Source organism: Coregonus lavaretus, assembly GCF_964263955.1.
Source record: "Coregonus lavaretus genome assembly, contig: HAP1_SCAFFOLD_4977, whole genome shotgun sequence".
NCBI lineage: Eukaryota > Metazoa > Chordata > Actinopteri > Salmoniformes > Salmonidae > Coregonus > Coregonus lavaretus.
Genome location: NW_028165096.1, coordinates 2,501 through 29,678, shown reverse-complemented (window position 1 = coordinate 29,678; position 27,178 = coordinate 2,501). Strand labels below are relative to the sequence as shown.

Genomic DNA, 27,178 nt, shown 5'->3' with positions numbered 1-27,178 from the left:
AATAGGCAAGCAGCGTGGTGAGAAGGCAACAACTGTTGCCGCAATTATTCGAAAATGGAAGAAATTCAAGATGACGGTCAATCACCCTCGGTCTGGGGCTCCATGCAAGATCTCACCTCGTGGGGCATCAATGATCATGAGGAAGGTGAGGGATCAGCCCAGAACTACACGACAGGACCTGGTCAATGACCTGAAGAGAGCTGGGACCACAGTCTCAAAGAAAACCATTAGTAACACACCACGCCGTCATGGATTAAAATCCTTCAGCGCACGCAAGGTCCCCCTGCTCAAGCCAGCGCATGTCCAGGCCCGTCTGAAGTTTGCCAATGACCATCTGGATGATCCAGAGGAGGAATGGGAGAAGGTCATGTGGTCTGATGAGACAAAAATAGAGCTTTTTGGTCTAAACACCACTCACTGTGTTTGGAGGAAGAAGAAGGATGAGTACAACCCCAAGAACACCATCCCAACCGTGAAGCATGGAGGTGGAAACATCATTCTTTGGGGATACTTTTCTGCAAAGGAGACAGGACGACTGCACCGTATTGAGGGGAGGATGGATGGGGCCATGTATCGCGAGATCTTGGCCAACAATCTCCTTCCCTCAGTAAGAGAATTGAAGATGGGTCGTGGCTGGGTCTTCCAGCATGACAACGACCCGAAACACACAGCCAGGGCAACTAAGGAGTGGCTCCGTAAGAAGCATCTCAAGGTCCTGGAGTGGCCTAGCCAGTCTCCAGACCTGAACCCAATAGAAACTCTTTGGAGGGAGCTGAAAGTCCGTGTTGCCCAGCGACAGCCCTGAAACCTGAAGGATCTGGAGAAGGTCTGTATGAAGGAGTGGGCCAAAATCCCTGCTGCAGTGTGTGCAAACCTGGTCAAGACCTACAGGAAACGTATGATCTCTGTAATTGCAAACAAAGGTTTCTGTACCAAATATTAAGTTCTGCTTTTCTGATGTATAAAATACTTATGTCATGCAATAAAATGCAAATTAATTACTTAAAAACCATACAATGTGATTTTCTGGATTTTTGTTTTAGATTCCGTCTCTCACAGTTGAAGTGTACCTATGATAAAAATTACAGACCTCTACATGCTTTGTAAGTAGGAAAACCTGCAAAATCGGCAGTGTATCAAACTGTAAATATATGGATGAGCAATGTCAGAGCGGCATAGACTAAGATACAGTAGAATAGTATAGAATACAGTATATACAGTGAGGGAAAAAAGTATTTGATCCCCTGCTGATTTTGGAAATTTGCCCACTGACAAAGAAATGATCAGTCTTTAATTTTAATGGTAGTTTTATTTGAACAGTGAGAGACAGAATAACAACAAAAACATCCAGAAAAACGCATGTCAAAAATGTTATAAATTGATTTGCATTTTAATGAGGGAAATAAGTATTTGACCCCCTCTCAATCAGAAAGATTTCTGGCTCCCAGGTGTCTTTTATACAGGTAACAAGCTGAGATTAGGAGCACACTCTTAAAGGGAGTGCTCCTAATCTCTTCTTGTTACCTGTATAAAAGACACCTGTCCACAGAAGCAATCAATCAATCAATCAGATTCCAAACTCTCCACCATGGCCAAGACCAAAGAGCTCTCCAAGGATGTCAGGGACAAGATTGTAGACCTACACAAGGCTGGAATGGGCTACAAGACAATCGCCAAGCAGCTTGGTGAGAAGGTGACAACAGTTGGTGCGATTATTCGCAAATGGAAGAAACACAAAATAACTGTCAATCTCCCTCGGTCTGGGGCTCCATGCAAGATCTCACCTCGTGGAGTGGCAATGATCATGAGAACGGTGAGGAATCAGCCCAGAACTACACGGGAGGATCTTGTCAATGATCTCAAGCCAGCTGGGACCATAGTCACCAAGAAAACAATTGGTAACACACTACGCCGTGAAGGACTGAAATCCTGCAGCGCCCGCAAGGTCCCCCTGCTCAAGAAAGCACATTTACAGGGCCGTCTGAAGTTTGCCAATGAATATTTGAATGATTCAGAGGAGAACTGGGTGAAAGTGTTGTGGTCAGATGAGACCAAAATCGAGCTTTTTGGCATCAACTCAACTCGCCGTGTTTGGAGGAGGAGGAATGCTGCCTATGACCCCAAGAACACCATCCCCACCGTCAAACATGGAGGTGGAAACATTATGCTTTGGGGGTGTTTTTCTGCTAAGTGGACAGGACAACTTCATCGCATCAAAGGGAACGATGGACGGGGCCATGTACCGTCAAATCTTGGGAGAGAACCTCCTTCCCTCAGCCAGGGCATTGAAAATGGGTCGTGGATGGGTATTCCAGCATGACAATGACCCAAAACACATGGCCAAGGCAACAAAGGAGTGGCTCAAGAAGAAGCACATTAAGGTCCTGGAGTGGCCTAGCCAGTCTCCAAACCTTAATTTCATAGAAAATCTGTGGAGGGAGCTGAAGGTTCGAGTTGCCAAACGTCAGCCTCGAAACCTTAATGACTTGGAGAAGATCTGCAAAGAGGAGTGGAACAAAATCCCTCCTGAGATGTGTGCAAACCTGGTGGCCAACTACAAGAAACGTCTGACCTCTGTGATTGCCAAAAAGGGTTTTGCCACCAAGTACTAAGTCATGTTTTGCAGTGGGGTCAAATACTTATTTCCCTCATTAAAATGCAAATCAATTTATAACATTTTTGACATGCTTTTTTCTGGAATTTGTTCTTGTTATTCTGTCTCTCACTGTTCAAATAAACCTACCATTAAAATTATAGACTGATCATTTCTTTGTCAGTGGGAAAACGTACAAAATCAGCAGGGGATCAAATACTTTTTTCCCTCAATGTACATATGAGATGAGTAATGCAAGATATGTAAACATTATTTAAGTGACTAGTGTTCAATTTATTAAAGTGGCCAGTGAGTTCTAATCTATGTACTGTATATAGGCTGCAGCCTCTAATGTGCTAGTGAAGACTATTTAACAGTCTGATGGCCTTGAGATAGAAGCTGTTTTTCAGTCTCTCGGTCCCAGCTTTGATGCACCTGTACTGACCTTGCCTTCTGGATGATAGCGGGGTGAACAGGCAGCGGCTCGGGTGGTTGTTGTCCTTGATTATCTTTTTGGCCTTCCTGTGACATCGGGTGCTGTAGGTGTCCTGTAGGGCGGGTAGTTTGCCCCCGACGATGCGAGAGCCCTTCCGGAGAGCCCTGCGGTTGTGGGCGGAGCATTTGCCATACCAGGTGGTGATACAGCCCGACAGGATGCTCTCAATTGTGCATCAGTAAAAGTTTGTGAGGGTTTTAGGTGCCAAGACAAATTTCTTCAGCCTCCTGAGGTTGAAGAGGCGCTGTTGCGCCTTCTTCACCACACTCTCTGTGTGGGTGGACCATTTCAGTTTGTCAGTGTGTACCCCAAGAGCCCTCACCTCCTCCCTGTAGGCTGTCTCGTCATTGTTGGTAATCAAGCATACTACTGTTGTGTCGTCTGCAAACTTGATGATTGAGTTGGAGGCGTGCTTAGCCACGCAGTCATAGGTGAACAGGGAGTACAGGAGGGGGCTGAGCACGCATCCTTGTGGGGCCCCTGTGTTGAGGATCAGCGAAGTGGAGGTGTTGTTTCCTACCTTCACCACCTGGGGGTGGCCCGTCAGGAAGTCCAGGACCCAGTTGCACAGGGCGGGGTTCAGAACCAGGGCCTCAAGCTTAATGATGAGCTTGGAGGGTACTATGGTGTTGAATGATGAGCTATAGTCAATGAACAGCATTCTTACATTGGTATTCCTCTTGTCCAGATGGGATAGGGCAGTGTGCAGTGTGATGGCGATTGCATCGTCTGTGGATCTATTGGGGAGGTAAGTAAATTGAAGTGGGTCTAGGGTGGCAGGTAAGGTAGAGGTGATATGATCCTTAACTAGTCTCTCAAAGCACTTATTGATGACAGAAGTGAGTGCTACGATAGTCATTTAGTTCAGTTACCTTTGTTTTCTTGGGTACAGGGACAATTTGGCCATCTTGAAGCATGTGGGGAAGGAGACTGGGATAGGGAGAGATTGAATATGTCCGTAAACACACACCAGCTGATCAGCGTTGAATAGTCCTTAGCAAGGGTACTTCCTGTTTGAGTTTCTGCCTATAGGAAGGGAGAAGCAAAATGGAGTCGTGGTCAGATTTGCCGAAAGGAGGGCAGGGGAAGGCCTTGTAGCAGTAATCGAGTGTTTTAGCAGCGTGAGTACTACCGTCAATGTGTTGATAGAACTTCGGCAGCCTTTTCCTCAAATTTGCTTTGTTCAAATCCCCAGCTACAATAAATGCAGCCTCAGGATATGTGGTTTCCAGTTTGCATAAAGTCCAGTGAAGTTCTTTGAGGGCTGTTGTGGTATTGGCTTGAGGGAGGATATGTACAGTCGTGACTATAACCAAAGAAAATTATCTTGGGAGATAATACAGTCGTCATTTCATTGTGAGGTATTCTAGGTCAGGTGAACAAAAGGACTTGAGTTCCTGTATGAGTCGTTAATCATAAAACATACACCTCCGCCCTTCTGCTTCCCGGAGAGATATTTATTCCTGTCTGCGAGATGAACTGAGAACCCAACTGGCTGGACTGACTCGGACAGTATATCCCGAGAGAGTATGTTACAATCCCTGATGTCTCTCTGGAAAGAAACCCTCGCCCTGAGCTTGTCAACTTTATTATCCAGAGACTGAACATTAGCGAGTAATATACTCGGAAGCGGTGGGTGGTGTGCACGCCTCCTAAGTCGGACTAGAAGACCGCTCTGAGTACCACTCCTCCGCCAGTGTTGTTTTGAGTCAGCTTCTGGAATCAGTTCAATTGCCCTGGGAGGTGCAAACAAAGGATCCGCTTCGGGAAAGTCGTAATGCTGGTAGTGCTGGTGAGTTACCGCCGCTCTGATATCCAATAGTTCTTCCCGGCTGTATGTAATAACACAAAAAAAATGTGTGGGCTAATAACGTAAGAAATAATACATTTAAAAAAAGAATACTACAAAGTTTCCTAAGAGCTAGAAGCAAGGCAACCTTGTCTGTCAGCGCCATTTTTCATAGACTAAAATAGATTCAAATGAACAGCTTTGTGTGAGTAAAACAAACAGAGAACAGAAGATTATAGGTTTGAATCTCACTGATGCCATGCCACAATAGAAAATAAATGTGTTTGCATGATTAGTTTCTAAGCAGATTCATTTCCATGTGTTTCACGACTCAGGATATGACCCAGATGCAGACACAGGAGGCGGATGGTTAGGTTCTCAGAATGTATTATAACACGGGAGCAGGCAAAGGGCAGGTCGAGGACAGGCAGAGGTTCGTAACCAGATCAGAATCCGACAGGTACAGGACGGCAGGCAGGCTCGGGGTCAAGGCAGGCAGAATGGTCAGTAATACAGGGCAGAGTTTAATAACGGACAGAACGGCAGGCAAGCTCAGGGTCAGGGCAGGCAGAATTGTCAGAACCGGGAGGACTAGAAAACAGAGACTAGAGAGACTGGAAAACGGGAAAACACACTGGTAAGACTTGGCAAGACAAGACGAACTGGCAACAGACAAACAGAAAACGCAGGTATAAATACACAGGGGATAATGGGAGAATGGGAGACACCTGGAGGGGGGTGGAGACAAGCACAAGACAGGTGAAACAGATCAGGGTGTGACAATGTGTCCTGTAGATGGGTTAGATGACAACGTCATGAAAACAATGTGCACGCTTCAATGGGGCAGAAGTTTGCATGTTGTTGTGATTCTGGATGACCAGTTGGCTAGCAACAATGACAAGAAACTGCCATGTGGGGAATCCAAGTGCCAAGTGGCTGTTTCTTGTTCTTGATACCATGTTTTGTTTTGAGTTTTTTTGACTGATTTCATGTCAATGCTAATATGGCAAATTTGCTAGCTAGCTAACCAACAACGAATTATGTATGAGAGACAACAAGTGCTCATTGAGCAAATTTATTTAGGTTTTCAATAAACATTGGAGACGAAATGTCGTTTACATGTTGTCAACAATCTAAGCCAAACCCGTCTGTTTTGCCCCATAGTTGCGCACACGTCGGTTTTGTTACTAAACAACCAACCTGTCTATCTGCGCTTGGAGTTAAAAACAGTTAACCTGAGCTAACTGTGTTATTAAAAGTCTCAGAAACATTATTTAAGTATCTTCGAATAACCTATAATTTCCATTCTCAGAACGTTAATAAAACCACCCAGGAAAACATTCAGGGAACCATAGCAAATTGTTCTCAGAACCTCCCTGCAACTTAAAAATGAACATTCTTAGAGCAGGCTACATTTTCACTTCTGTTCTCAGAATGTAAAAAAAAAACGTTACATTTTACCGGTCAGGAAACCAATGGGAAATCCCCAAAAAATAAGTTTCCACAACTTTCAAGGAACCAGATGTGCTAGCTGGGAAATGTTTTATCCTTTCAGGTTGAAAAGAAGGAAGGAGGGAAGTAGGGAAGGAGGAGAAGAGAGGGGGTATAGGGATGGAGAGAGGGAAGGAGGTACAGAGGAAGGGAGGTAGAGAGGTAGAGAGGTAGAGAGGGAGGGAGAGAGAGAGGTAAAGAGGGAGGGAGGGAGGGAGGGAGGGAGGGAGGGAGGGAGGGAGGGAGGGAGGGAGGGACAAAAGTGGAATTCCTGGAGCTTCTTCAGTGAGTCATTGCAATGTTTAGAGTTCTAGGTAGAATGAAATAAAGACAAGTCCAAAAATAAATTCACTTTATCAGCCCTGTCTCTCCTTGGGATCCAACAACAGGTTCACTTCCTGGTAGCTCTGTCCAGCCCAAGCACGTCATAGATGTTTAATTATTGGTGACAAAAATACTAATAAATACAAAGCTAAACTAAAAGGCATCCCATTGTGGGAAAATAAAGCCAACGATTTGAGGATTTTGATGGCCGTGAGTGGGAAACCATGTTATCTACCTTGTGTTGAAATAATATTAATATTATATTTTGGAGTGAAAATAGTGGACAGCTACGTCATCGACACTCTTTCAGAATAACCCTACTTGTTCATTCTATGTACACGTAGAAACATGAATATATGTTTTTACTATTGTTTTACTATTTTAATTTATTTCTGTTCATTATATGAAGAACCCCTCCACTGCTATTGCTGCCATGATATCACACAATCAATGTATAAAAGGCTAATTATTTGTTCTGTCTAAAACCCTGATAAAGGCCAAGACACGAAACACGTTGGTTTTGCTTTTAACAATTAAGAAGCTTTCTTATTAACTTATACTGTCCTCCAAAAGTTGTGGAATCTCCTCTCTGTCACACAATCACCGCCACAAGAGAAAAATATGTCTAAATGAAGAATAAGAGGTGAATTCAGGTCAGGTTTAGAGTCTCTTTATTTGGGTTTGGATTGAAGAGGGTGCAGGGTCTGAATACAAGCTTTTACAGTGACTGTGGCAGAGGTACGGATCTAGAACCCTGGATCCCGTTCCCTCTTCTGGCCACGACAACAGACCCACACACACACACACACACACCCATACCCCCGTAGATCAGAGTCAAAAGAGAAACACTAGTCGTCTCATTTTGGGCTGAATTTAGGTTTGAAGAGAAACAGGATGGTTGGATGAAAAATAAATTATGCGAGGGGGAAAAAGAGAGAGAGAGAGGGGAAGGGAGGGGGCTGAAAATAATAGAGACGGAGAGAGAGAGAAAAAAATAGAGAGAATATCTAGTTATCTACCTATCAACCCACCAGATCTGGTCTTTGTTGATCTGTGAGTTGTTGTTGTCTGTTTTACGTCAATGGTCTTAGAATCCATTGTCGTTTCATGGTGTTGACCCATCTGTCAAATCAGGGCAGCTGTACGCCACAAGTCTTACATCTCTCAACAGGTAGAGGGCGCCGTCTCAAGAGAAAAAAAAACTATTACCTCCCTCCATCCCTCACTCTCTCCCTCGCTCTAAAAAAAGTATCTAACCGCGGAGAGGATCACCGGGAGGGGGATGAGGAGTCGGATGGAGGGAGCTTTCTATCTTCCTATAGATAGGGTGCTTTCTTCCTTTCCCTCTTAGCCTTCCCTCCTCCTCCTCCTCCTCTACTGTGGCCCTCCTCCACCTCTCCTCCGCTCCCTCTCTTTCTCGCCCTCTGGGACCCTCACTTGCTGGACAAGGTGTAGCAGCCGTGCTGGTGCCACTGCATGTCGCGGATACGCCTCACAGACTGGAACTGGGGGTGACGGGCGCCGAACTCGTTGAAGTGCCTGTAGTCACCCTTCTCCAGGAGGTATTGGGAACCACGGTATCCAGGGAACTGGTAACCCACCCAGCTGGAAGAAAAGAGGAAAGGAAAAGGGGGATGAGTGGAGGGATGGAAGGAGAGAGGGAGGGGTGGAGGGAGAGAGGGATGGATGGAGGGAGAGAGGGATGGAAGGAGAGAGGGATGGAAGGAGAGAGAGAGGGATGGAGGGAGAGATGGAGAGAGAGAGGGATGGAGGGAGAGAAGGGTGGAGGGAGATAGGGATGGAAGGAGAGAGAGAGGGATGGAGGGAAAGAGGGAGAGAGAGGGATGGATGGAGGGAGAGAGGGATGGAGGGAGAGAGGGAGAGAGAGAGGGATGGAGGGAGAGAGGGATGGAGGGATGGAGGGAGAGAAATAGACAAGGGGAGAGAGAGAGAGCGAGAGAGAGAGAGCGAGAGAGAGAGAGAGAGAGAGAGAGAGAGAGAGAGAGAGAGAGAGAGAGAGAGAGAGAGAGAGAGAGAGAGAGAGGAGAAGGTGGAAAGGGCTGAGTGAATGAGGGATGGAATGGGGGAAGAGAGAGAGCAAGATGGGAGAAAGAGAGGAGGAAGAAGAGATGCACAGAGGCCGAGAAAGAAAGACGGAGAGAGAATCGATAGTGTGAGACAGAGAGAGAGGGCAGAAGGGACACAGAGGTAGAGAGATAAACAAGGAAGTGCAAAGTAGAAGAGAGAGAACCGAGGGAAAGGACCGAGGGAGAGAACCGAGGGAGAGAACCGAGGGAGACAGAGAGAGAAGATGAGAAGCCAACAGCATCAGAGGAACAGGCAGGGGAGTGGGAGGCTGTGAGGGAGAGATATGTCTTGCTAAATAGAGATATTGATCTGTTTGTCACGTTTTGCCTGTAGTGCCACAGGTACCAGTCTGTCCGTTTGTTGTTTCAACCAGTGGGGAACCTGTCTACTCACTGTGGGCCAAACCCATCTATGAAGGACTGGACCTATCTCCTCTCTCACTGTGCAGATACACTGGAGAGACGAAGCTCACATACACACACACAAACATACTGTGCTATATAAAACCCTTTGTTCTGATTCTGAAGAGGCTGATTAAAACAGAAAAGACATCCTGACATCATTCCTGCTGCATTTCTAAAAGTGATGTCATGAATCATAGATCTTCAGGGGTGCGTCCCAAATAGCACCCTATTCACTATTTAGTACACTACTTTTGACCAGGACCCACAGTGCTATAGAGGTAACAGGGGGCCATTTGGGAGGCAGACTAGATATTTGAAGTATGTAGGCACAGGAAGCCAGAGGGAAACAGAGAGTTTATATATTAAATGATCTTCTAAGTGGAACCCCTCTGACTGAATTAAAACTATTGTGGAAACTTTCGTCATTCCAAACTATATTTGGAACAGTTGGTTCTGAATTCTATTATTTACATAGAAACAGTGGAACGCCTCAGCCATTTGAAATGAATGAAGCTATTTGTACAGTCGATTCCAAACGATCTAATTTGAGGGATATGATGACTTCACTATCTAGGTTTGGTGATGCCTGGTTGTTTATGTCATAATGACATCACTGTCCTCTTCCTGCTCTATCTCATCCTATAGACCAATGGCATGGCTGTCTGCGGTGTGGGGGCGGGGCTAGTCATCCTATAGACCAATGGCATGTTTGTCTGCGGTGTGGGTGTGGCCTGTTGCCGCGGCGAGGACCACTCACGTTCCACAGCTGACCATGATGCTGCCGACCCTATCGGTGAATCCGTAGGAGAACAGAGAGGGAACATCATCATCCATGATCTCCATCTTACGACCCTTGAACTCTCCAACCTCGAACAGGCAGATCTTGTGCTTCTCAGGGTCCTGAGAGAGAGGGGAGAGGGGGAGAGGGGGGAGAGGGTGGAGAGGGGGAGTTAGGCCTATGGTATAAAAACTAACATGAACAGATAAAAGGCGGAACTGATCAATTTAGACAGATCGATGGATGGATAAATGAATGGCTGGATGAACGAATGAATGAGTAGATGGATGGATGGATAAATGAATGAATGGATGAATGAATGATTGAGTCGATGGATGGATGGATAAATTAATGAATGGATGGATGAATAGATGGATGGATGGATAAATGAATGAATGGATGAAAGATTGAGTCGATGGATGGATGGATAAATGAATGAATGGATGGATGAGTAGATGGATGGATGGATAAATGAATGGATGGATGAATGAATGAGTAGATGGATGGATGGATAAATTAATGGATGGATGAATGAATGAGTAGATGGATGGATGGATGGATAAATGAATGGATAGATGAATGAATGAGTAGATGGATGGATGGATAAATGAATGGATAGATGAATGAATGAATGAATGAGTAGATGGATGGATGGATAAATGAATGAATGGATGGATGAATACATGAGTAGATGGATGGATGGATAAATTATGAATGGATGAATGAATGAGTAGAATAATGGATACATGAATGAATGGATGAATGAGTAGATGGATGGATGATGGATACGTAAATGAATGAATGAATGAATGAATGAATGAATGAATGAATGAATGAATGAATGAATGAATGAATGAATGAATGAATGAATGAATTCATGGATGAATGAATGGATGGATGGATGGATGGATGAATGAGTAGATGGATGGATGGATGGATGGATGGATAAATGAATGAATGGATGAATGAATGAGTAGATGAATGGATGGATGAATGAATGAGTAGATGGATGGATGGATAAATGAATAGATGGATGAATGAGTAGATGGATGGATAGTAAGATAGATGATTATTAACAGCAGAAAGTTCAACAGAAATACACAATAATCAGATAAGCGTATGTAAATGTATTCTGGCCAATGACAGAGATGTAGTGCTGGAGAGATGGAACGATAGAGTGATGGGGAGAGACAGACAAACTGAGGATTGTATGGTATACCATGCGGACGGGCCTGAAGGACAGCAGGTAGTCGTTCTTCTGACAGTTGCTCCAGGAGTCCCAGCGAGGGTACTCTCCCTTCTCCAGGATGAACATCTCACCACAGAAGTTCATCTGCTCATAACCCACAAAACTGAGAGATGGAGCAAGGAGAGGAGAGAGGGGGAGGAGAGAGGGAGAGGAGAGAGGGAGAGGGGAAGAGGAGGGGTCAGGGAGGGGGAGGAGAGAGGGGGAGGGGAAGAGGAGGGGTCAGGCAGGGGTAGGAGAGAGGGGGAGGGGAAGAGGAGGGGTCAGGGAGGGGGAGGAGAGAGGGAGAGGGGAAGAGGAGGGGTCAGGGAGGGGGAGGAGAGAGGAGAGAGGGGGAGGGGAAGAGGAGGGGTCAGGGAGGGGGAGGAGAGAGGGAGAGGGGAAGAGGAGGGGTCAGGGAGGGGGAGGAGAGAGGGAGAGGGGAAGAGGAGGGGTCAGGGAGGGGGAGGAGAGAGGGAGAGGGGAAGAGGAGGGGTCAGGGAGGGGGAGGAGAGAGGGAGAGGGGAAGAGGAGGGGTCAGGGAGGGGGAGGAGAGAAGGAGAGGGGAAGAGGAGGGGTCAGGGAGGGGAAGGAGAGAGGGGGAGGGGAAGAGGAGGGGTCAGGGAGGGGGAGGAGAGAAGGAGAGGGGAAGAGGAGGGGTCAGGGAGGGGGAGGAGAGAGGGGGAGGGGAAGAGGAGGGGTCAGGGAGGGGGAGGAGAGAAGGAGAGGGGAAGAGGAGGGGTCAGGGAGGGGAAGGAGAGAGGGGGAGGGGAAGAGGAGGGGTCAGGGAGGGGGAGGAGAGAGAGGGAGGGGAAGAGGAGGGGTCAGGGAGGGGGAGGAGAGAGGGAGAGGGGAAGAGGAGGGGTCAGGGAGGGGGAGGAGAGAGGGAGAGGGGAAGAGGAGGGGTCAGGGAGGGGGAGGAGAGAGGGAGAGGGGAAGAGGAGGGGTCAGGGAGGGGGAGGAGAGAGGGAGAGGGGAAGAGGAGGGGTCAGGGAGGGGGAGGAGAGAGGGGGAGAGAGAGGTAGAAACACATTGAGAACCATGGTTGCAGCAACATTTGATACAAATAGATATTAGTTTGTGTGAGATTGACAAACGCCGGTATGAGTGTGTCATAGTAGTGTAAGGGAAAATATTTGACTGTGCATGTGGGGATGAGGTGTGTGTTGGTGAAGCTGAGGTGTGCGTGTGTGACACAACTGAGGTGTGTGTGTGTCGAGGGACAGGCTGGTACTCACGGGCCGCAGTCGACACGCAGGGAGCGGACCCTGTCCATGCCCATGTCACACACGTTCATGCACTCTTTGGTGATCTCCAGACAGCGGCCCTGGAAGTTCTCCTGGTCGAAGACGCACATCTGAGAGGAAGAGAGAGAGGGAGGGAGGTAGAGGAGAGGGGGGGGAGGGAGGGGGAGAGAGAAAAGAGAGAGAGGAAGAGAGAGAGAGAGAGAGAGAGAGAGAGAGAGAGAGAGAGAGAGAGAGAGAGAGAGAAAGAGATTGGGAAAGAGAGTGAAATAACAGTTTAATTCTCACATCTTTTTCTTTCAGGCTGAACTGTATGAAGTAACAAAACAAACACTGTCTGCGTCCCAAATGGCCCCCAATTCCCTATATAGTGCACTACGGCTCTGGTCAGAAGTAATGCGCTATACAGGAAATAGGGGGCCAGTTGGGACGCAGACAGTGTCCTTGTGTGATTCTCTTAGAACGCCTCCACACACACATAGCTATGGCAACTGTGACTTACACCACAGGCAACTACAGGCATTGTGTGGAAACAGTGTATGAGTATGTACGAGTGTCAAAGTACCAATAATTATATAATATATATGTGTGGCCATCTGGTTTTGTATGCGTACATTATGTGTGTGTGTGTGTGCGTGTGTGTGCGTGTGTGTGTGTGTGTGCGTGTGTGTGCGTGCGTGCGTGTGTATGCGTGCATTGTGTGCATGTGTGTATGTATGTGTGTTACCTTGTAGGCGTTCATACCCATCTCAGATCTCTTCCCCTGGGCGGCCTTGCCGTCGGTCTGGGAAGCAGATTTAGACTTGTCTCCAGACATGATGACTGGCACAGAACCAGAGGGATGATGGAGGGAAGGAAGTAAAAGAATGAGGTAAAGGAAGGTTCGAGGGTTCAACACACTGCTGCTAAGTTTAATGCTGTTTAAACAGAGGGTCAAACACAGCTCATTTACCACTTCATCCCATTTAAGTCTACAACTTTCTACCCAAACATGTGCTCTGTTTTAGACAGGAGACCGTACCCCAGCTTTACTCCTTAGCAGAGCCTGTAATTGAAAATATGAGTAGCCATCTTGGATAAGGTTTAACCCCATGACCACTACTGGCCACTTAAAATCTATCCTTGAGTTCCCTTATTATCCAAACACAAGTAAGAACAGAAATGAAGAATTTCTGCCCATTTACAATGTTGTTCAGTACAGTATGCATGTCCAATTAAAAGTCAATTAAGCTCCAATACAAAATAGTCAACAAGATCTTATAGATAATAAGAACCTATAGATTAATTAAGTAATCCCTGTGGAACTAGGTAAAACACGCCAATGAAGGAAAATAAGTTATTTATATGTTCTTTGTCTTTTATAACTTTCTTTCTAGTTACTATGATTTAGCCATTTAGAGTTAACTGTATTTTAATTTGACGTTTGAGCTACCTAATTTAAGCTGTATCCCTCTCTCATCCCCCATTTTCCCTCATCCTCCATCTCTCTGTATCTCTGTATCCCTCTCTCATCCCCCATCTCTCTGTATCTCTGTATCCCTCTCTCATCCCCCAGCTCTCTGTATCTCTGTATCCCTCTCTCATCCCCCATCTCTCTGTATCTCTGTATCCCTCTCTCATCCCCCATCTCTCTGTATCTCTGTATCCCTCTCTCATCCCCCATCTCTCTGTATCTCTGTATCCCTCTCTCATCCCCATCTCTCTGTATCTCTGTATCCCTCTCTCATCCCCCATCTCTCTGTATCTCTGTATCCCTCTCTCATCCCCCATCTCTCTGTATCTCTGTATCCCTCTCTCATCCCCCATCTCTCTGTATCTCTGTATCCCTCTCTCATCCCCCATCTCTCTGTATCTCTGTATCCCTCTCTCATCCCCCATCTCTCTGTATCTCTGTATCCCTCTCTCATCCCCCATCTCTCTGTATCTCTGTATCCCTGTCTCTTACCTCTGCTCAGTGTGTGGTTCCAGGAGTGGGCTCAGGCGGTCAGTGTGTGAGTGGAGAGGGCCTCCTGGACCTTTTATATGCTGGCGCCCAGAGAGGGGGGATTAGAGCGACAGAGAGAAACCCGCTGAGCTCACAGCCAGGGAAGAATAGAAATCCCCCCATCATCAAAGAGAGAGAGAGAGAGAGAGAGAGAGAGAGAGAGAGAGAGAGATGTAAATACTGCATGAGTAGAGAGGTATGATGGTTGGTGATTGAAGTTATCTGTGAAGTTTTTAAACATCATTGATTTACGAAGCGTTTTGGGACCTGTTATTATCAGAAACATGTTTGTATTGAACACTGTAACTTCCTACACTATATATTATGACCTTATTGCTTCTCGTCAGTTGTATTCATCTTTCTATTCTACTGTTTCTGTTTTAATCCCACAGGAAAGCCAGGTAGCCAACAGACTTAGTAGAACACTGGTGTAGAAACCCCTGAGAAACCTGGGCCCATATTCATAATACCTGCTGATCTAAGATAATAATAATAATAATAATAATAATAATAATATGCCATTTAGCAGACGCTTTTATCCAAAGCGACTTACAGTCATGCGTGCATACATTTTTGTGTGTGGGTGGTCCCGGGGATCGAACCCACTACCTTGGCGTTACAAGCGCCGTGCTCTACCAGCTGAGCTACAGAGGACCACAGGTCAGGTCCCCCTGTCCATGTAATCATATTTATTATGATCTAAAAAGGGAAAAACTGATCCTAGATTAGCACTACTCTGAGATGCTTTATGAATAACAGATCCTAGATCTGAGCTAATGGTTATGATTGGTGTTGGGGTGGGGACATGTTATCCTAGACCAGTGCTTAGAGGTAACATCTGTTTGCAGAGAGAGATTGGTTGAGAGAGCAGAGATAGATGGATCTCATTTCATTTCATTTGATGGATAATAAAAGTATCTTATTGACAATGAGATACGTTTGAAAATCATGTGGTCTATGGTAGACCCCCTGTTATTTTGGCATTGTAGCTATACCAACGTGTATGTTTAAGTGATAATGCCCAAGAAGCCAGTGTTTGGAGGATATATTGGCACGGGTGTTCTTATGCCCGAGACGAAGTGGATTGCGCAGTCAGATGGAACAGAGTAAATAGGCATTTTAACGTCATAGATTTAGCCGGTGGTAACTTGTGGAATAGACACCGGCTGGAATGCGGTTTTAACCAATCAGCATTCAGGATTAGACCCACCCCGTTGTATAAAATGTGAATATTCTGAACCAAAGGTAGGCCTACTATCTCTAATGGGGGTGTGGAAGTCATTTTACCTAAGGGGTCATTTCTGAGAATATGTTGACAAAAACAACAGCTAAACAGCTCATCACTACATCGTTACGTTCTAACCACAGGAGGCTGCTGAGGGGAGGACGGCTCATAATAACGGCCGGAACGGAGCAAATGGAATCAAACATCAAACACCTGGAAACTATGAGTTTGATGTATCTGATAGCATTCCACTGATACCGCTCTGCTGTCGTTACCACGAGCCCATCCTCCCCAATTAAGATGCCACCAACCTCTTCTGGTTCTAACCCTACGTATTCAATTCAATTCCAAACCTAACTGTAACCCTAACCTTGACCCACAGTACAGAAATCACCTCACTGCCCAAGTAGCATCGCCCGTGTATTGCCATCTCACCGACATCAAAATGTTAATGTTTAAATTGTATATTATTTTACATGTGATAAAAAGGAGGTAGCGGGCTTCATGTTAGACACCGCTGAACTACACCAACAAGCCGAATATACAAAATACCTCACCGCTCTGTGACATAGAGTAGGACCAATTAACCCCTAAATGCTGATCTAAGGTCGGTTTTTATGTTTTCCATCCTAACGATACAGGTTAGAACATGGAGAAGGTACGCTGATCCTAGATCTGTGCCTAGAGACAGTGTCTGAATCCTAAATGGCACCATATTCCCTATTTTAGTGCACTATTTTTGGCCAGGGTCCGTAGGGAATAGGGTGCCATTTGGGACACAGCCACAGTTTCCACCTCATACCAGAGGTTCATGGCGTGTACGGTAGCCATTTTGGATCTGTGCACTCATCACTTCTGAACAGTAGCATGGCTGGATGGGAGGAGTCTGTGGGGCCATTGAACAAGGGGCCGTGTTCAGCGGGATGCCACGCAACAGAATGTTCAGATTCAGAAATGGTATCAAGTAGAACAGTCACATAGAATCTGGATTAGGGCAGTGGTTCCCAGACTTGGGGTCAGGACCCCATGTGAGATCCCCTGAAACTGAAATGGGGTCCCCTGAGAAAATATGTAATCTTATCAGACAAATTAACAACTTTTTCCCCTTCAAATGAGTATAGAGTACAACCTTTTAGTGTCAACTAAGGTCCTTTTGCACTAGAATATGTTTTCATGTCATTACGATGTGTTGGGACAGCCTGCAGGACCTAACATTGAGTGAATATGAACCATAGAGATGGAAAGAGGTATCATCTTTGTATCTGTGCCATTATGGTGTCTGTGATAGCACGGGCATCTCCATTGAAAATAGTAAATTGTTCTCCTTTTGTGTTTGAAAAAAAGTGTGCTGGAGTCCTGAACCAAATCTTGTGTGTCATTCATTTATTGTGGCCACTAGATGGCGGTGATATAGCTAAAAGCCATTAACAAACCATAGGCAACCCAATGTGAAGAAGAAGAAGACAACGCTCTGATCACTCCCAACCCATAGGAATCCCCACGCAGTTGACTACTTTAAAATGGTGGAATCCCTCAGTAGCAACGTCCATGCTAAAATGGGTTATATCCAAGTTGAGTCCTCTAACTATGTCAATGATATGAACACACAGCGTTAACTAGGGAATAAAACATTTCCAAGTGTGATCCCCTCCATTTTCTAGGGTCAATTCGGGGACGTGTGCAGTAAAAGTTTGGGAACCCCTGGACTAGGGAATCACATCAGCTCTATAAAAGGCATTTCTATCTGCAACGTTTAAGTAGGACGCCGAACTACAGCACTTTCAGATAGAGATATATCATGTAGAATAAACATGCCACTCAGTCACATAGGACAGGGAATCATGGCAGTTACAAGACATTTCTATCTGCAACATTCGGAAAGAAATAGGCTCGCCTCTCTCGCCTCTCGCTCGAGGCTTTCATCTATCTAGTTAAAGTTGACATCATGACATTACGGCCGTCCATTTTCGGCCTTCATCAATATGATTATAAAATGTGCAACGTTTTAGAATGTTGCACCCTCCTGAACATGACCCAGGTTATGAATATAGTGATATGATGTATAGTCCAAAATGGACTCCTAGACCCTTTCCATAGATCTGAAAGGATTGGACCCTCTGGTATGATGGGTGTAACCAGTATGGTAATATCTCTCTACCTACCTAGTCCCTCTGGTATGATGGGTTTAACCAGTATGGTAATATCTCTCTACCTACCTAGTCCCTCTGGTATGATGGGTTTAACCAGTATGGTAATATCTCTCTACCTACCTAGTCCCTCTGGTATGATGGGTTTAACCAGTATGGTAATATCTCTCTACCTACCTAGTCCCTCTGGTATAATGGGTGTAACCAGTATGGTAATATCTCTCTACCTACCTAGTCCCTCTGGTATGATGGGTGTAACCAGTATGGTAATATCTCTCTACCTACCTAGTCCCTCTGGTATGATGGGTTTAACCAGTATGGTAATATCTCTCTACCTACCTAGTCCCTCTGGTATGATGGGTGTAACCAGTATGGTAATATCTCTCTACCTACCTAGTCCCTCTGGTATGATGGGTGTAACCAGTATGGTAATATCTCTCTACCTACCTAGTCCCTCTGGTATGATGGGTGTAACCAGTATGGTAATATCTCTCTACCTACCTAGTCCCTCTGGTATGATGGGTGTAACCAGTATGGTAATATCTCTCTACCTACCTAGTCCCTCTGGTATGATGGGTTTAACCATTATGGTAATATCTCTCTAGTCTCTCCGGTATGTAATGTGGAAATCCTACCATAATGTTCTGTTTAAAATCTGCAACTTCACTGTTCAAATAATGTTGCTGCACATGCATTATACCAAATATGAAGTGTGTTTGTGTGTTTGTGTGTGTGTGTGTGTGTAAACAGTCGGCTGCCATAACCTCCTCAAATCTTCTAGCTCAGAGGTCAAGAGCTAAATGAGGTCAGCAGGAACTGTGTGTGTAGGGGGGTTACCATGACAACCGTGTGAACTCACCAGTACTATGGTCTTGGAGAAACAGAACGTTCTTCTACTGGCCTTACATCCCTAATGTAGCCTAGCCTACTGCTATAACCTACTGCTATACTCCAATTTGATATAGATGTGTTTAATGGCTATGACTTGACATGTTGCTTCTAGGCTATATAGGCTAGTGTTAGTATATTCTTTTGTATCGAGACTGACACCTAATTTGATTGAAGTCAAGGCAGCTATGTCATAACATTATCTCTACCTTAAACTGAAGTCCCACTCTTTGACACTGATTTCTAGTTTCCATAATTTCCCTAAATGTTTTACTCTAGCCACAGCACGGGAGAGGTAAATCCTTGTCATTCTCGACCTATAGCCCGGCCATTGTTACGCTATACGATAGCACTGCTGACCTATACGAATATAACGGCGTTCGGCCCAACACTGGGCCCCCCATTCACTCCGAACGGCCCGCGAACAGCACTGTCCCTGACCCACCATGCATTCAACCGGCTTAGAACGACAACGGGGTCGCTACTATAGTATCTGCCGAGTCAACAAGGTGCACACCCGACCACATAGGAAACACAAAACAAGGGAGAGAGAGAGAGAGAGAGAGAGAGAGAGACAGAGAGAGAGAGAGAGAGAGAGAGAGAGAGAGAGAGAGAGAGAGAGTGAGTGAGTGGTGGGGGGACTTGTGTATCGCTCACACGGCCGCGCGCACCCATAGAACACATTTACGCACGGGCACACAGAGGGGTGCCCACATAGAAACAAGCACACGGGCGCGCTCACTTTACCCCCAACTCACTCACACCTCACTCAGACAGACATTATGAAACGCGCACACGCACGCACCGTGTCGCTGGTGGAGACGCGCGGGCCACCGTGGACACCGGTATAAAATGGAAGAGGCAGATTCTCACAAAACTCTATGTAAAAGGATTGGCGCGTGAGAGAAGAGAGGAGACGAACCAGGTAAGCCCCCGTTTCTGGTTGAACCGAATAGTCCATGGTGTTCCAACATAACGGATTTAGGCCTAGGCCACCCACCAGAATAACAGTTTTTTCGAGTTTCTGAGAGAGGAACGCTCATAATTGGAGAAACATTTCATTGTAGGCCTAGTCCAAATAGGGTTCGTTTATGGTGATATATTTTTAAATAATGTTTTTTAAATTAGTGATGGAACAAATATAGGCAGTTATTAGAAATTGATAACGGTTAGTTATTGGATTTGGTGATGGCTAATGCACCAGTACATTTTATAAAACGGTTTTAACCAGTTTAAACAAACTTTTAAAAACTTTTTGTAAGAATTGTCACAATTTATACACTACGATACCATTACCTTTACTGGAGTTTGTGGATGCTGCCAGTAATGTTAGTTGGTTGTGGATAGCCTATTTTGGATAAAGCTGGAATGGCACACATTCGAATGGAAATAATATCTACGTGACATATCTCGAAAATGAGGGCATTTCTAGCAGTGTGTCTAACATATTTAATAGATTACTGGGAATGCATAACCAGACAGTATTAAAGGATTTTAATTAATGGCATTGCAATCTGTCCTAATTTAAATGACGAACTTCTCTCTCTCTCTCTCTCTCTCTCTCTCTCTCTCTCTCGCTCTCTCTCTCTCTCTCTCTCTCTCTCTCTCTCTCTCTCTCTCTCTCTCTCTCTCTATAGACATGAATAGAGCTACTAAAACCCACATGACCTCCCCCATGTTTTTCCCTGGCATGGGTATGGCCCCTTTTTTCAAGGTGATCTCACACACACACACACAGGTGTATTTTATGTACATGTGCACACACATATTGAAATAAACAATGATATGATTGACATAAACACACTAATCTGTATCAATCCATCTCATTTCTATCTATCTATCTATCTATCTATCTATCTATCTATCTATCTATCTATCTATCTATCTATCTATCTATCTATCTATCTATCTATCTATCTATCTATCTATCTATCTATCTATCTATCTATCTATCTATCTATCTATCTATCTATCTATCTATCTATCTATCTATCTCTGTAGGTGACTGTGTTTGAGCAGGAACACTTCCAGGGCAAGTGCCAGGAGTTTACCTCTGAGTGCTGTAACATCCATGACTGTGGTCTGGACAACATCCGCTCTATCAGAGTGGAGAGTGGAGCGTGAGTCTCTTACAACCCTGGATGTCTGTGGAGGGTGTGTGTGTGTGTGAGTGGGGGTATTGGTGTGTGGGTGTGTGGGTGGGGGTATTGGTGTGTGGGTGTGAGTGGAGGTATTGGTGTGTGGGTGTGAGTGGGGGTATTGGTGTGTGGGTGTGAGTGGAGGTATTGGTGTGTGGGTGTGAGTGGGGGTATTGGTGTGTGGGTGTGAGTGGAGGTATTGGTGTGTGGGTGGGTGGGTGGGGGTATTGGTGTGTGGGTGTGAGTGGAGGTATTGGTGTGTGGGTGGGTGGGGGGTATGAGTCTCTGTGCTGTAGCCTGTTGTCATGCATGGTCAATCATTGACTACCAGGGGGGGAACATGTCAGTAACTCTCTCTCTCTGGCCTTCCCCTCTCCGTCCCGTGTAGCTGGGTGGGCTTTGAGCACCATGACTTCCAGGGCCAGCAGTTCATCCTGGAGAGGGGAGAGTATCCCCACTGGGACTCCTACAGCGGCTCCCTGTCCTACCACGTGGAGCGCCTCATGTCCCTGCGCCCCATCTACTGCGCTGTGAGTAGTGTGTGTGTGTGTGTGTGTGTGTGTGTGTGAGAAAAATACAGCGAGAGATGGATAGATAGAAAAGCTCTATATTAGTGTGGATAGAAGACAGTGGGTCAGTATTCTGTTAGTGTGGATAGAAGACAGTGGGTCAGTATTCTGTTAGTGTGGATAGAAAACAGTGGGTCAGTATTCTATGTTAGTGTGGATAGAAGACAGTGGGTCAGTATTCTATGTTAGTGTGGATAGAAGAGAGTGGGTCAGTATTATGTTAGTGTGGATAGAAGACAGTGGGTCAGTATTCTGTTAGTGTGGATAGAAGACAGTGGGTCAGTATTCTGTTAGTGTGGATAGAAGACAGTGGGTCAGTATTCTATGTTAGTGTGGATAGAAGACAGTGGGTCAGTATTCTATGTTAGTGTGGATAGAAGACAGTGGGTCAGTATTCTGTTAGTGTGGATAGAAGACAGTGGGTCAGTATTCTGTTAGTGTGGATAGAAGACAGTGGGTCAGTATTCTGTTAGTGTGGATAGAAGACAGTGGGTCAGTATTCTATGTTAGTGTGGATAGAAGACAGTGGGTCAGTATTCTGTTAGTGTGGATAGAAGACAGACAGATAAGGATAAACAGAGTATGTGAGAGAGAAACCGAAAAGGAAACAGAGTGAGATTGTGTCCTAGTGTGTGTTTAACCCTCCCACTCTCCCTTTCTCTCCCTGTATCCTCTCTCCTCCTTCCCCCTCCCAGTCCCACCAGAACAGTCGTATGCAGATCTTTGAGAGAGAGAACTTCATGGGCCGCAGTGCTGAGCTGTGTGATGATTATCCCTCTCTGAGGGCCATGGGCTGGTGCATGCCCGAGGTCGGATCCATGCACGTGCAGTGTGGCGCGTAAGTCAACATTAAAACACAAGCACACACTCACTCACAGATACTGTACAAAAACACTATGGCACAAACCACAGGAGGTTGGTGGCACCTTAATTGGGGAGGAAGGGCTCATGGTAACGGCTGGAAAGGAATGCGTGGAATGGTATCAAACACATGGTTTCTATGTGTTTGATGCCATTCCATTGACTCCGTTCCAGCCGTTATTATGAGCCGTTCTCCCCTCAGCAGCCTCCACTGGCACAAACACACTCCAAACTTGCTATAGTGAGACAATTAAAGCAAAACAGTGAGTGACACAATTCTATTCAAGGTGACAAGAGAAACTCCACTCTAAGCCAAACATGTCTTTCCCCCTTATGTCCCTCCTCCCCCTCTGCACCCCACCTATCACCCTCTCTCTCTCCATCCCTCTCCCCCTCCTCACCCTCTCTCTCCTTCTCTCTCCATCCCTCTCCACTTCCTCACCCTCTCTCTCTCTCCCTCTATCCCTCTCCCCCTCCTCCCTCCTTCTCTCTCCATCCCTCTCCCTCTCTCTCACTCTCTCTCCATCCCTCTCTCCCTCCCTCCCTCTCCCCTTCCTCACCCTCTCTCTCCCTCCATCCCTCTCCCCCTCCTCCCTCTCTCTCTCACTCTCTCTCCTTCTCTCTCCATCCCTCTCTCCCTCCATCCCTCTCCCCCTCCTCCCTCTCTCTCTCACTCTCACTCCTTCTCTCTCCATCCCTCTCTCCCTCCATCCCTCTCCCCCTCTCTCTCCATCCCTCTCCCCTCCTCTCCCTCTCTCTCACTCTCTCTCCATCCCTCTCTCCCTCCATCCCTCTCCCCTTCCTCACCCTCTCTCTCCCTCCATCCCTCTCCCCCTCCTCCCTCTCTCTCTCACTCTCTCTCCTTCTCTCTCCATCCCTCTCTCCCTCCATCCCTCTCCCCCTCTCTCTCCATCCCTCTCTCCCTCCATCACTCTCCCCTTCCTCACCCTCCATCACTCTCCCCCTCCTCCCTCTCTCTCCTTCTCTCCCCACAGCTTTGTGTGCTACCAGTTCCCTGGCTACAGGGGCCAGCAGTACATCATGGAGTGTGAGAGACACAGTGGAGACTACCAGCACTGGAAGAACTGGGGTTCCCACTGCCAGACCCCCCAGATCCAGTCTATCCGCCGTATCCAGCACTAGGAGGGCACAGAGCGGACCGGACCCCTACCAGAGCCCCAGGCTTCGGCCTAGGCCTGGATCTACCGGGGCCTTGTCACAGCACGACCACCACAAACCCAGTCAGTCAGAACCGTAACGCAGTTTCTACTCACACATCCACATCTCAACTCCGTCACTAATTTCCTCAAATACTCTGGTTGGTAATACAACAGGGTGTTATTACTACGAGAGGCGACTCGTATATCAGTGCCGTGACGTCAACAGCAGCGTGAGATGAGTTAAGTCATCACCGTAACACATCATGTTATAGAGGACCGTTATAGTGTAACAACGGTCATAACACTCTATCAGATTATAGTATATATCACAGATATACATCAGGGACTTTGGTTCACCAGCACCAATAACAGCAATAGACAATAGTGGTGAGAGAGGAGGAGGAGGAGGAGGAAGATCATCACTGACCAATAAACTCATGCTCACCTCAAACCTGGGTCCTGTGTTCTTCTTGGGTACTATACATCTGTATACATTACCTATATATTGTACCATAAACTGGGTAGTTTGGATACTGGATGCTGATTGGCATCCAGCCGTGTGTATGTGAGACCATATACCATGACTATGACATTGCGCCTTTTCACCTTGATATCATTGTGCCTTTTCACCTTGATATCATTGCGCCTTTTCACCTTGATATCATTGCGCCTTTTCCCCCTTGATAAAATGGCTACATCAACAATAGTTAGGCCGATGTAGAACATAAGCGTTTAGATGAATTTCAGAGAAAACGAACAGAACACCGTGAAACAAATGAAGTGGGAACTTACCTGCTTCACTTACCTGCTTGACTTCCCTGCTTCACTGACTGGTGTGCAGAAAAAGGGATACATTGTGAGTTTGGGAATACAACAAAATGGAGCTGTACTATACACATGTATATGTCTTCATACACATATATCTACTATGCATCTACTACATACAGTATACTTGTATTATACTGTACATCTGTACTGTGTACTAAACATCTATTCTACCATACATCACTTTTGCCTCTGGGGGGCTGCCCTTGAGCCAAAAGAGGTCCTTTAAATCAGCAATTAGTCAACTAATCATCAAGCCTTTGACTAATTGAACCAGGTGTGCAAGTTTAAGGTTAAAACTAAAATGTGAAAATGTGGAAACGCTGCCTTAAATAATCCAGAAATGACCTAATTGGAGCACAGACAAAGGGGCACACCTCCTCACACCCATGACTTAAATATTATATTAGCCTAAAACTAAGGGTTGTGTGGTTTAATGAGATAAGAAATTGATTAATATTATATCATATGTGTATATGAACCAGTCACCTCTCAAACCAAAATGTAAGTAAAACAATAGGGCATTTAACACTCACAGTGTACCTTTAAATGTATTTGTGTGTGTGTTGACTATATGCTTGTATACACATTTATCTGTCGTCATGGCGTCAGCTCATGGGGATCCAAATAAAGATCAAGTCTTATAAAATAAGTGAATGTTTTTTTGTGAATTATATATATTTCCGGCTTTACTACAGTGTAGGAGTGACTTTATTAGGAGTTAACTTTTCTGAACTAAGTTTCCATGGTGATATAGTTTGGTCTTCGATAACAGAACACCCACATCAAGAGGCACAAAACCAGCTTTATACTCAGAAAACAACTTCAAAACTCACTTCAGTCATAAAAAACAACAATTACAATCAATATTTTTCTATATTTTTCTATATACATTAAAACATTTTTTTTGATTGAATAAATTCCTTACAGAAAACACCACATAAAATGTAGGCCACTCAAAACACCTGAGCTAGGAACCATGACAACACAGCTCACTAACAACCCAATACAGTGATACTGTTGAAATACAAAAACTGTGGCCTGCATCCCAAATGGCACCTTATTCCGTATATAGTGCACTACTTTTGACCAGAGCCCTGTATGTACCCTGTCAAAAGTACCTGTGACGTACCTAACTTCACATATGTTTCAGTTGTCTATACAGTATGTGTGCTTCCCAAATGGCACCCTATTCCCTATATAGTACACTACTTTTGACCAGAGCCCTATTAGTGCACTATATAGGGAATAGCGTGTCATTTGGGTCATAACCCATGTGATCATGCAGCTGAGAGAAAATGGTTTATATTTGAAGTGGAGTAAATAACTACTTCCCTTTTTCAGTTGTGTTATGAGAAACCTTGTAAACTGAATTCCTCTCCTCTCTTCGTCCTCTTTCTTCCTGTGTAAAATCCCCCTCTCTTCTCTTTCCTCCAGTAGCGTCCTGTTCTACCCTCCTGTGGATGAACCTCCTCAATTATGAGTGGGTTTGTTATCTATATATACCAATCCCCCTCTAGGTGCGTGTCAATAGCCTGAACATACAGTATTGTCTGCGTTACAAATATATTTTATTTATTTATTTTTATTTAACCTTTATTTAACTAGGCAAGTCAGTTAAGAACAAATTCTTATTTACAATGACGGCCTACACCGGCCAAACCCGGACGACGCTGGGCCAATTGTGCGCCGCCCTATGGGACTCCCAATCACGGCCGGTTGTGATACAGCCTGGATTCGTACCAGGGGGTCTGTAGTGACGCCTCAAGCACTGAGATGCAGCCTTAAACCACTGTGCCACTCGGACCCTATTCCCAACATAGTGCACTACATTATTAGGATAGTTTTTTTTTACCCCAATTTCATGGTATCCAATTGGTAGTTACAGTCTTGTCCCATCGCTGCAACTCCCGTACAGACTTGGGAGAGGTGAAGGTCGAGAGCCATGCGTCCTCCGAAACACAACCCTGCCGAGCCGCACTGCTTCTTGACACAATGCCCGCTTAACCCAGAAGCCAGCCGCACCAATGTGTCAGAGGAAACACCGTACACCTGGCGACCGCGTCAGCGTGCACTGCCCGGCCCGACACAGGAGTTGCTAGTGTGCGATGGGACAAGAATATCCCTGGACGACGCTGGGCCAATTGTGCGCCGCCCCATGGGTCTCCCTGTCGCGGTCGGCTGCCCCACTCGGGAGGCCCCTTAGTGCACTACTTTTGACCAGGGTTAAAGTTCGGGGTCAAAAGTATGAAAAATGTATGCACTCACTAACTGTAAGTCACTCTGGATAAGAGTGTCTGCTAAATGACTAAAATGTAAATGTAAAAGTAGGGCACTATGAAGGGAATTGGGTTACATTTGAGACACACCCATTTTCTCTCCTCTTCTGATTCGACTCCTTTCCATAATTTGCACTGATGTGAGAGAGTTGGACTGGGGAAAGTACCTAGAGGACACCTAGAGGCTACCTAGAGGACACCTAGAGGACACCTAGAGGATACCTAGAGGACACCTAGAGGATACCTAGAGGATACCTAGAGGACACCTAGAGGACACCTAGAGGATACCTAGAGGACACCTAGAGGATACCTAGAGGACACCTAGAGGATACCTAGAGGACACCTAGAGGATACCTAGAGGACACCTAGAGGACACCTAGAGGACACCTAGAGGAAACCTAGAGGACACCTAGAGGACACCTAGAGGCTACCTAGAGGATACCTAGAGGACACCTAGAGGACACCTAGAGTAAACCTAGAGGACACCTAGAGGCTACCTAGAGGACACCTAGAGGACACCTAGAGGACACCTAGAGGAAACCTAGAGGACACCTAGAGGACACCTAGAGGAAACCTAGAGGACACCTAGAGGACACCTAGAGGAAACCTAGAGGATACCTAGAGGACACCTATAGGAAACCTAGAGGAAACCTAGAGGACACCTAGAGGA

The 27,178-nt window shown here is 45.8% G+C and overlaps 3 protein-coding genes across 3 annotated transcripts in view; 1 reads left to right on the top strand and 2 right to left on the bottom strand.

Annotated features, from left to right (window-relative positions):
- Positions 1-8,126: 8,126 nt before the first annotated feature.
- LOC311116273 (beta-crystallin B1-like) lies at positions 8,127-13,249 on the bottom strand (the record flags this gene model as incomplete). The annotated part of the gene is made up of 5 exons (XM_084191380.1): positions 8,127-8,298; positions 9,943-10,085; positions 11,183-11,315; positions 12,427-12,545; positions 13,160-13,249. The coding sequence occupies 5 exons, from the start codon at positions 13,247-13,249 to the stop codon at positions 8,127-8,129; spliced, it is 657 nt and encodes a 218-aa protein (XP_084047506.1).
- A 7,066-nt stretch (positions 13,250-20,315) lies between these two features.
- Positions 20,316-23,387, top strand: LOC311116271 (beta-crystallin A1-like; the record flags this gene model as incomplete). Its single annotated transcript, XM_084191378.1, has 5 exons — positions 20,316-20,390; positions 20,678-20,796; positions 21,203-21,344; positions 22,079-22,221; positions 23,240-23,387. 5 exons carry the CDS (start codon positions 20,316-20,318, stop codon positions 23,385-23,387), a joined length of 627 nt encoding a protein of 208 aa, XP_084047504.1.
- A 1,571-nt stretch (positions 23,388-24,958) lies between these two features.
- LOC311116272 (protein unc-93 homolog B1-like) overlaps positions 24,959-27,178 on the bottom strand; it is a 4,714-nt gene continuing 2,494 nt past the window's right edge. The window contains exon 5 of the mRNA XM_084191379.1: positions 24,959-27,178. This exon is cut by the window's right edge and continues 432 nt beyond it. The gene's annotated coding sequence lies outside the window, so the exon portion shown is untranslated.